Source organism: Abrus precatorius, unplaced genomic scaffold (assembly GCF_003935025.1).
Source record: "Abrus precatorius isolate BTA unplaced genomic scaffold, Abrus_2018 Scaffold153, whole genome shotgun sequence".
In the NCBI taxonomy this organism is placed as follows: Eukaryota; Viridiplantae; Streptophyta; class Magnoliopsida; order Fabales; family Fabaceae; genus Abrus; species Abrus precatorius.
In genome coordinates, this window is record NW_020874351.1 from 1498993 (window position 1) to 1511052 (window position 12060).

Below are 12060 nucleotides of genomic sequence, written 5' to 3' on the forward strand. Positions count from 1 at the left end.
TTCTGCAACTTAATTCGATTTTACTTTTCATCCGCATTCTTATTCTGCCACCCACTTTCTCTATTCAAATTCCCATGCTTTTACTTTAACTAATAAAAATCAAAATATGCGTGACACACCCCAAACTGCAAAACCATTTATAGAAATCTACCCCCAATTTAAGCCTAATCAACCAAAACTTTCTTCTCCTCCTGTTATAGCCCGACTCAAAAGGAAAGGATCACAACATCAATCAAACAGAATCGACTCTCCACAATATCTCAGTTGCACATACGCTTCCATCACACACCTTGAATTATTACGGATCAATTTTTTTATTTCAACTTCAAACAATTATTTTTTAACTTCATTTTACATATATTATTTGGGTCATTCTAAAATTTCTTTTTTATTTATATAAATTTCCTTAATTACTAAAAATAATATTTCTTTTTCATCTCTTCCTCCAACTTCTAGCGATTAATGTTGTACTTCATGAGATACCATTAAAAATACTATATCCTTGATGTTTTCATACAAACTCTAGATTATATGGTTAACATTTTTTGTATATATGTGATATTATAACCATGTCAACTCAAACTTTATTATATGAGAAAAATTAAGTGTTAGGTAAGTAGATACTAGATAAAGGTAAAAAAGATGACTATTGTAATGAAAATAATAGTAGCATAAACAAAGATGATAACATCAATATTAATGGTGGAGATAATGACAGTAGAAGTAGTGACAACAATATTTGTTTTAAATAGCAATAATAATACTTGTTTCACATACCAATAATAATAGTAACTATAGTGATAGAAACAATGCTGATTTCAATAATTATTGTAATAAGAAAGATAACATTAATTATAATGGCATTAAGTGTTGATAATATCAATAATAATTCAAGATGTTTTCAAACAAACTTTTAGATTATAAGGTTAAAAATTTTTAAAATTGAAATTTCAAAATAAAATTGGAATCGATTAAGATTACAATAATGTCAAAATATATTTTACCAAACCAGTAGTTTATTTAATATACTGCATAAAAAATCTTTAAAAAAAATTAAAACAAATATTTATATTTAATTTTGAGTGAAATTATAAATAAAAAAATTAATATAGAAAAAACTGTGGTTCATGAATTTCATTACAATTTATAAAATTATTGAATATCTTAGACACGCTGGTTCGGTTCATTTTCTAGTTTTTATATATATTTGACGACCTCTCCACGATGTGCATGATACAAAGCCAAAAAAGAGAAAAATGGTTACAACAAAATGATGTAATGCTCAAATGACCAATTTTTTGTCGTTATATGCGTTACCTATATGTCAATTTTCTAGATTATGCATCAAACTATTTCCTTTTTCTTATGTTACAGCATTTCCTTTCCGATTATACATGGATAACGTTTACGTATGTCCAAGTGCCTATTAGCTTTCTCTTACATCTATGTTTAAAAGTTTTCTTTGTTGACACTTTGACTTAGAAAGTGTCAAAATAAAAAATCTTTCACTATCACTTTGATGTTCCCTCCAGAAAGAGTTTAATTGTAATTAATTAATATAAAAAAATTATATGGTTAATTAATTAAAATATATGATAGATATAATTTTTAAATTAATTATTATAAAATTTAATAATCTTTACTGAAATAATTATTTGTATTTAGATGATAATTAATTCATTTTAATTAAACTATTTATTCAATTTATATATATATAGTAAAATTAATTATTTTATTTGACGGTTAAGATGAGATAGAATAAATAATTTCTATTTTTTATAATCTATTATTTAAAAAGTTAATAAGATAAAAGAAAAGAAAATGATAAGATAAGCGTTTTTTTCTCCTTTGACTCTCAACTTCATCAACACTTGATACCATTATGATTGATGTTGTCTTTATTATCACAATGGCCCCTTGAATGATACTAAAATAATGGAAAAGAAGAGGTGGAACGAACTAATTAGAGGAGACAATATTATAATTTAAAAAAAAAAAAAAAACTTAAATACTCTACCTATACCTGAATGATGCTATCCTTACAACAAACGTTACATATTTTTTTCTCCGTTGTTTGGTTACTCTCATCCCATTTGGAGTTAGATGTCCCTTTTAGAAGAAAGTAAAACATTGAAGAACATCTATACATAAATAAGCCAACATGAAAATGTACCAATATATATATATAGGAAATAAACATATAGAATAGGAGAAAACTGATTAGGCTCGATTGCACAACTTGCTTGATTTTATTTGCCTGATTCTTTATTGATATGGCTTAGACATTTTATGGTCACAGCTTTTCAGGTTAAACCGCAGTGGAAGGCAACGGAACCCGCCTACGATATTCAGCTAGAGCCCACATTGGATAAATATCTCTATACATTGGGTAATGCAACATGCAATTTTTCATGAATACTCCTGTGATTTCCTGCCAGAAATAAGTCACAGACAACAATCAGAAATAGAACTCAATTAGGAGCTTCATTTGTCATATTAAAATTGTATCACCCTTGCTAACCTGCTTTTAAGACACTGATTAATAAGTTGAAAGGATTTTTTTCAATTAAAATTTACATTATACTGTACTAAAAAATGAAAAATGTTAACCTTAATCTTATTTATTATTAACTTTAATTCAGTAAATATGCTTTTTTTTTCAATAAAACATATTTTTGAATGCTTTTGTTTTGTATTACATAGGATAAATTTCAAATACACAATTCAAAAAGAAAGGATTGGTATGCACCTGCTGGGGCCAATCGCCCTCTTCCAACTGAGAATTGATGAGCAATTTTGCAGCACGGTGAAGAGGAGTAGGGTCTCTCTCCGCCTGTACATAGGAATTTGAAAATGAAGGGGAAAAAATAAGCATTTTGGAATTTAATTCACGATGAAGTAGACCTATGAATTATAATCACACACGCAAATCAAAACCAACCTGGCCAGCATGAATTAGACCCATAAGAGCCCATGCGGTGTGTACAACATTTGATCGGGTTCCTTCAAGAGGTACGTATATCTGCATTTGTTTTCATTTAGTAAGACATCATCATCATCATGATTATTATTTGGTGGACAAGTTGAAGAAAAAGTATACGAACCTTTTTGGGGCTTGAAAGATAACTCTCCCCCCACCCACCATCCTCTCTCTGTGAGGTAAGTAGAAATTTAACAGCTTTGCGAATGGCAGCACAATTGGTGTAAGTCTTGCCAGCAGCTGCTAGACCGCCAAGTGCAAACCAAGAGCCATATGTGAAGCAAACTCCCCAATTTCCATACCATGAACCATCAGCTGTTTGTGTGTCTTCAAGGAATCTAACCGCGTTTGCAATAAAATTCTCTATCTCTTTCTTCCTATGCCCTGGATATAGCTTCTTGAACAAAACTAATGCTTGAATTGCCGATCCAGTGCACTCAACATATTCATGCTCAACTACAATGTCCGCAAAAAATTCTGTTGGATTCAGTAGCTGAAAATCAATAACAAATCCATTAGTTATGATTTTTATCAATTAATGACTACGAATATATCGCCTTATTAATTAATATGACACTTACTTCCAACCATTCTTGAGCTTCAGGTGGTTCCCACGCTGCTAAACCACCCTTTTTACTCTGCAGCGATAAAAATTAAAAATTGAAGTTGTGTCAGGAGAAGGGCCATTGATTGATTAATTAAATAATTAATTAAAAGTATATAGCCGTGAATTTAAGTGAACTGCAACATAGTACGAAACAAACAATGTGTCGCATTGGATTTGAAGAAGGGAATCATTAATTTCCCCAAGTTTGATGGTACTTGCCTGAAGCGACAACAGGACATTGACTGCATCAAATAACCTTTCAGGTTCCATCTTTTCTCCCACAATCTCCGGTGGCATTGTTGATAAAATTAGACAACACTAAAACACGGGAACTTTAGCTAAATTAACATATATTTGTTGTGATTGATAAGCTTATTAACAAATTAAGTTACTCATGACCTAAGTTGTTAGTACCTTCAAACCTTCTGCAGTGCAGTCAGAAACCTGCCATCCATGGTCTTGATCTGAGAATGTCCAGGACCCTTTCGAAATATGACGATACATGCTCTTGAAATCTCCTGAGGGGTTGTCCCTAACCTGTGAAATGATAGTGTTAGTTCATTACTACTAGATAATGTCAGAAAACATATTATTCAATATTCTAATGCACACTAACTTACCAGTCAATTATAAATATGTATCTCAATTAGAATAATATAATTATGTAAGTTTGAAATTAATAATATTTAGCTAGGTAAATTAGGTAGTAAGTAGTCAGTTATTTAGTTTCATTTAGTTAGTTAAATAACACAGTAAATAATATCTAGAGATCTTAAATATCACTAGTGAATTGTAACTTTGGATGAACTAAGTTCACCGAGGAATTTATCCTCCTTAACGAGAAGGAAGGAGATTTGCATTCTTCATATACTTATCATAAAAATTAAGTAAACCTGAGATTTCTTGATGAAATCGTGCCCTTTTGCTAGTGCGGGACCAATTTCCTCCACAAAGTTAGTAGCAAGCAAAGCTTGAACAGCAAAGCCAGCATCCCATTCTTGGCTACCAAAACTCTGCATTACATAGACAAATGCATTAATTAATTAATGATACCGTTAGTTATTATAATAATTAATTTGCATAAAAATATAATGATGTGATACACACACACACACACACCTGCATGGTCATTCCATCTTCTGAAACCCATAAGTAATCTGGGACCCTTGCAAGATGCTTCTTGAAAGCATCTCCGTTTGGATCTTCCACCCAACAAGCAAGCATGCATAAAACCTAAAGATATATATATATATATATATGTTAGGGCATATTTGAATAATGAACTTCCTTTTGAAGAGGAAAATGAAAGCTAATTTTACTCTTGTGACTAAATAATCAACGTGCTTATTCATTGTTATTTATACCTTTTCTACACACCCAATGGTTATGTATCGACTATTCTCATCTTCATAATGGATATGCTTCATTGTTACTTGAAGGGCTTTTTCTCTAACTAGCTTGTTGAAAGGCCAACGAGTAAGTAGGGGCTCCGTGAATATGTATAAGCTATCCCATATCAAATCTTGTATCAAAGGATGGGGATAGTAAAGATCTTCCTGTGATACATAAAATGGACAATTATCCCTCTTACAATAGAAATAATATGTACTTACTGTATTGTGATTAATTAAAGATAATGTCACTCACCTTTGCGCATTGGTGACGCGCTTTTTTCCAATTAACTTTTTCATAAGGTTGAGTAAATAGTTCTTCCCTCAATTGTAAGATGAGTGGTGTGATTGGACCCACAAACCGCTTCCCGTATAAGTAAGACATAGGCATGTACACCAATCGGCAATAACACCACATTTTAGCTACATTAATTAAGTTGAAAATGAAATTCAGCAATTAAACATTGCATATTCAACAGTTTAAATATATATCTTTCCATAAAGAGTAACAAAATAAAATTAATTAATTTAACCTGGATGCATAGGAAGAAAAGAAGGAAGGATCCAAAACTCTGGGGGCATTGGGTTACTCCCGCACCAATCAAATACACCAAGTATCTACAATAGTAGAATCCATTTAAATCAAATACATTCATACAAGTTTTGTTAATTTGTGTTTTTATATTTATATAAAAAAGAATGATACCGAAAGCCAAGTTTTTCCCCACGAAGGTATGTGTGTTACACCACCATGATCATGAATCCACTTTCTTGCCCTTGCACAAGCATTGTCATCACCTCCATTTGGCCCTTCTCCAAGAATTCGCATACATATATAGTTTAGTGCAGTACAAAACATGGTGCTATGGCCCTCTATGTGTAGTCCCCATCCTCCATCTTCGTTCTTCAAATGAAAACACAAAATGGACAACATTAATTATTCACGTTGCCATGAACAAATTTTAAACTCCAAGATTAATTAAGCAAAAATACAAGTAAATTTATTGATGCAAGAATTCTGACAAAAGGAACAAGTTAAAGTTCTCTCTCTCTCTCTCTCTCTCTCTCTCTCTACATCTTGCTTGATTGGGCAAATGTGTCTTGAAATAAATAAGTATACCTGGTGATAGTATGTGTAACGAAGAATTTCTTTGCGATACTCTTCTGGGAATACCGAATCAAGATGTCCTGTGATGTACATACAGAAGACCTGCAGTGTTTTGAACCAAAAAAAAAAAGTATATTTAATCTAAAAATTAATTTCACAGTGAATACAGTTAATCTTTAAGAGAAATGAAATTTTTTAATTTTTTGTTGACAATAATTGATGTGAGACCTATAATTATATTATGATTTAAATAAAGTTTTGACCCTCTAAGAATTAATGATTTTTTTTATTTGGTCACTCCTTTTAAAATCTTCAATATAATCTCTCAAAATTTATTTTTTATTTATACTTGAAGAATAAATTTACTTTATCAACCAAATAAAAATTAATTAACTTCAACTCACAAAACACAAATTAATTTTCTGAAAATTAATTCTATTAAAATCTAAAGCAGATCGAGGTTGTTCGTTTAACATCACAAATATAGTTAGAATACTTATAATTTAATATTTACAATCATGTACTTACCAAGGGAGGAAGAAAAAACAGAGGACCTGCAATTTGAGCAGGCCAATGGCCATCACTGGTCTGCAATGCCGATAGGTGATGTGCGGCTCTTCTCACGGTGGTTGTGGCTTTTTCGTATGTTATTTCCTCTCCATCTTCTATCTTCACACTAGGGATTGTTTGTTTGAAGTTATTTTCTCTCAGAATCTACACATGCCGAGATACATAAATGATAATTAAGCTAAATTTGTTGATGAGAAAATCAATTTGTCCACATATTATACCATGCAACAATATTGTTACAGTGATTATGCATATTAAAACTTAAATAAATTAATATTTATGAACTTTTTAAAATGTTACAGTTATGTTGTTGTCAACTGTAATTTAGTTTGATCTACAGAGATCCTTATTGAACACGATTTTAATTTCTTAAATATGGAATAACCAGAGAGCAAAATGTTTTCTCTTCATATTTTATAATATAAAACTGTCAATTTATTTATATTATGTTTCTTATTTTTAAAGATCTATAACAAAGTTAAAAATTTAAAATAACAAATTACTGTTTCCGATATAAAATGATATTAAAAAATAAAAAGAAAAGACAATAATAAATCAAAGGCTCACAATTTTTCATTTTATTTATTTATTTCATAGAAGGGGACATGACTCCTCCAAGTTTAGACTCTGGGAATCTAGTCCTTTGAGGAGCAAAGTCAAACGCAAGTACACTCACTAGCGATAGAGGATTGACAATTGGACGTGGACCCGCGCCGTATATCCCATAGGTGCTTATTTAACACGGTTAGATTATATTCGCTATGGTACTGTATAGACATTAAAGTGTAAATTTTTAAAATATAAATAATAATTCATAAATGTGCTAAATATATAAATTTAAAATATTTTTTAATTAATTATAATTTAAAAAAAATTAAACATACTAAATTTAGTTTAAAAACTTGTACTATAATTAATTTTATTTGTATAACACTTAATTTTTAACTAACAAAATTTTTTATTTAACTTTACATTTTTATCTTTTATTTTATTTTTAAAAGAATGAAAAATATCAAAATAAAAAATATTTATTATCTTTGAGATGTAAAATTACATTTTCATTTAATTTTTTTTATAGATAAGTCTACCAGTTTAATTAATTTTTATTAAAATATATTTAATTTTTATAATTAAAATTTATTTATAATTTTATCCTTATACTTTAAAAATTTGTTTTAATTTATGTATTGATGTTTTATTATATTTTATTTTCAGAATCAAGAACTAAATTGTAGACAAGTGTAAATTATAAAGTCTAAATATATAATTTAACTATTTAATATTTATCCTTTAAATTCATTACTTATTACTAATTTAGTTTGATCTACATAGATCCTAATTGAACAGTTTCGTTCTAAATTCTGATTTTTTAAAAATATAATTACGAATTTATTTGCATTTGAAATTATTCAACTGTATAGAAAACACTAAAAAATAACATTTATATTTTTGAATGTTTTATTTATGAATATTTAAAAATAAAACAACAATTTAATGGTTAAAAATGAAAAGAAAAGACGATTCTAAACTAAAGAGTGGGATCATTTTTCACGGTGTAGATATTTATTTAAAGAGAGAGTAAGATCCCTTGTCAATTACTGACGTGAAGTATTTCTTTTTTGTTTTTCTTATCAGAATCGAATAGGAAGTACAATTCTCATCAATGGGATGATCTGATCTGATCTGAGTATATGGGGAGACATATATCTGATTCGGATATATCTGACAAGGAAATGGACAGTCATGGTTTGGTGACCCATGTTGCTTGGTTAGTGTGACACGTATGAGGGGTGGGGACATAAATTTAGAGTACACGTGAAGTAATTGGAAATGGTTGGATGAGAAAATAAGAAAGAGTTCACGCAAATATGCAGTCCAGGAAAGAAGGCAATCCGAAAAGAAAATATTGGTAAAGTAAGAAAGTAAAAGAAGTAGGTAAGATGGTTAAGGGTACCTGAAAGCGCCAAAGAAGGTCACCGCAGGGCTTGAACTTGAAGCGGTTGTTATAGAAATTCTGACGAGCTGCTTCAACCTCGGCTCGTTCTTCAGGAGTACCTCCCTCTGGATCAAACTCCCATGTCTGTCTCCCCACAAAATTGTTTGTGCTGAATATGTATGGGTCCTTTCCACCATCTGCTATCTTCAGCCTCCACATCTTTAATTAATTAACTAATCAATTCAATTCAATTCAATTCCTCCACCGACCTTGTCAACTCATGCTCAATCAATACACACAAACTGCACCTAACATTATTCTACTCATATAAGGGGTGCCGGAAATACCAACAATCCTCAGATTAATTTCTGTATTCTGATCGATCTTCTTCAACCTCACTCTCACTCTCACTCTCACTCTCACTCTCCTCTCTCGACAAACACTACACCGACACTGCCCAATACACAAGAAACGTCACATGAGGAGAAAGCCATTCCAATTGCATCCTCCAATACCGTTATTTATATTAGCTAAATTCTAAGCAGGCAACAACTATTGAAAAATAAAAGTATTTTATCTATTTTAAAATAATAAAATATTTTTTAATATTTATATTGGTTTCAAGGTGTAACATTGTGATTTTACGAATTTTCTTCTTCTAGGGTTTTTATATCCTGATATTTGAATATTTTAAAATTAATACTTTACCTAACATTACACATAATAGTTTTTATTTTATATATATGTCTATCTACCTTAAAAACATTTTGTACCCCAGCAAAAACACTTCCCGTAGGTCTACGTCTAGCCATCGCTCGAACAAGACAACTCAAAGCGTCCTATGTAGCGTTGTCATTCGCTCATTCAATGCAATTTACGTATACCATACAACGCAAACTAACTAATCGTTTCCTTGCATTAGTTAAGAAAAAGTTGGATCATTTTAATAAATAGTTATATTTATAATTAAATATTGTGATAATTAATTACAATTTAAATAAAATCGATTTAAATATAGTCTATTCTATTTGAATTCTATAAAACAATCACTCATTTTAAGGATGGAATAAATAGTAAAATATAACTAAAAGTAGGCTGATAGCTTTTAAGTTTTTTAACATAATCACACAAAAAAATCCAATCCATACACGTGCTAAATATACTAACAAATAAGTTTTACGTGTTTCATAATTACTTTCCTATTTTGAAATCCTTCTTTTAAAACATTGCAAGTGTTTCCTTTTAAAACATTTATTTTGTTTTGGGGAGTGGTGATTGCATTTTGCAGTTGCATATTAAAAATATTCTTCCATTGAAATGCCCGTCATTATCCTCTTAATCATATTTTTAGCCAAAAAAACTAGATGCTTGCAAAAGTTAGTAATTTAATTAAAACTGTAAGCAGCAAAATTAAAAAGTGAAATAGAAGATATGTGAACAAGAATGCGAATCCAATCATTTTATTGCAGAGGGGAATGCAATTTAACTGCATTACTTTGATTATAATATTTGCAGCGAGTATAGCGTGGAAACCAGGGTATAATTTATTTTAAAGTAAAAAATAGAACACGAGGGTAGCGTGGTCAACGAACAGAGGAGGGTTGCAAATAACAAATTAAGAATAACTCAGCAGCAGCAGCAGTAGGCGACCGCTTGCCAGTAATATTATTTAAAAATATTTTAAATAATATTTTTTCAAAAAAATATGTTTAAATAATAAAATTTATTATATTTTTTACAACTTTTTTTATTATTATTATTAAATCGTGTCAGCAAGCATCACATGAGAATGATTTAAAAAAAGATAAATATTACTAAAAATTAAAATAAGTTGTAAAAAATATAATAATTTTTCTGAAATTGTTTGACAAAATTTAAATGTAATACATAAATGCTTTTGGTAGTATTATTTAGATTAAGATTAGAGTTTTACATTAATAATATGTAATAATATCAAATGTAACTTTTTAATTAAAATAATTTTTTAATTTTAATTGATACATAATACTTAAAGAATAACATATAAAAGTTTTCTATCCTCCTCTTTTTTTTTTATTATTATTATTAAATAGAGTTGGCAAGAATTAAAATTAAAACTAACAAGAATAAAATGATAGTGTGCTCAAGCTTAATGCTTAGACTGAGGTTTCTCTATCTAAATATCTTCTATTAGTTTTTCATTATGTTGCAATAGCTTCTACACGTGGATTAATTTCGTTGTTCAATGGGGTTTGACAAAATACGTAAACTTGAATAGATACTCCAAATGGATATAAATAAATAATAATAAAAAAAAGTTTTAAATTTAAAATTCAAAGTCTGTTATTTAATAGAGAGAGATTTCTTAACTATCCCTTGCCCAAGGTATTATTTTCAATTCTTGCTTGGTTCAAGTAATTTCGCAAAATGTGTACCTTTCTTTTATTTGAAGAAAAACCACTTCATTCATATTATTCCTAAGTTAGTTTATAATCACTTCATTTTAAAATGATTTTTATGTAATTTAATTCAATATGTCTCGTCATAATCAATGCAATTCATTAGTTATTAAATACAATTCTCTTCTATAAACTGTAGGTGCAGTTAGTGTAGCGAAAATACAAAAATAACACTGGACCCTAAAGTTAGCCAAAAAAATAAGGGGATCCGGATTTTCACTTATTACACGTAAGCAACATGTAATAATAATATAGTTTTAAAAAATCCGTAGTTATTTCAATTACTTTTTCTAGTTTTTCATATTAAATGTTTTGAACAATATATAAATATTTAAATTTGTAAAATTATGCTTGGTTGAAGTAATTTCGTAAAATATGTATTTTTTACTCATTTGTAAAAGAGAAATTACTTGTTTTATATTATTCTTAAGTTAGTTTATATATATTAAATAAGATCTATTGACACTAGGTGTGTAGGTCTTATAAATCAAATAATTTAACTGTTAAAAAGTTATCTAAATATATATATATATATATATATATAATAATAATAAAAAATAATTTTTAAAAAAATTATTTAATTTGTATGATTGAGATTTATTATAAAATTTTTAGATTTACACCTGTTATGAATGAAAGAATTCAAATCCTCAGTTCCTCACTTATTATACGTAAGCAATGTGTAATAATAATATAGTTTAGTAAAATATATAGTTATTTCAATTATTTGTTTAGTTTTTTACATTGAATGTTTTGAATAATATATAGATATTCAAATATTTAAAAATATCTTCACTTCTTTTATTTTTTTTCTTTCTTTTTTATGGTTAGAAAGAAAAAAAGACACTACATTTTGAAAAGAAAGAAATTAAAAAGATGCATATTTTATTTAAAGGTAATAATAATATAATTTAAGATTTCTATTGATTGAAAGGAACAAAATATTAACCACAATAAGATTATTAACTCTTCAATGATCAAATTTTTTAGGAAAGAATGTGGAAAGAATGAAAATAAAGTTACATATTTT

General features: G+C 28.7%; 1 protein-coding gene across 2 annotated transcripts; it reads right to left on the reverse strand.

The window, feature by feature from the left end:
• Positions 1–2071: 2071 nt before the first annotated feature.
• LOC113857274 (beta-amyrin synthase) lies at positions 2072–8859 on the reverse strand. 2 transcript variants are annotated; one of them, XM_027489073.1, is made up of 16 exons: positions 8611–8859; positions 6615–6800; positions 6099–6188; positions 5685–5882; positions 5512–5596; positions 5235–5401; positions 4952–5143; positions 4707–4820; positions 4481–4600; positions 4002–4124; positions 3807–3905; positions 3562–3618; positions 3105–3473; positions 2942–3022; positions 2750–2833; positions 2072–2431 (listed from the first exon to the last, which is right to left on the reverse strand). In XM_027489073.1, exons 1-16 carry the CDS (start codon positions 8809–8811, stop codon positions 2309–2311), a joined length of 2289 nt encoding a protein of 762 aa, XP_027344874.1. In that variant the 5' UTR covers positions 8812–8859; the 3' UTR covers positions 2072–2308. The 2 variants fall into 2 exon arrangements, with proteins under 2 accessions (XP_027344874.1, XP_027344875.1); XM_027489074.1 differs by having other exon boundaries at positions 3105–3457; positions 3558–3618.
• Between the last annotated feature and the right edge of the window lie 3201 nt (positions 8860–12060).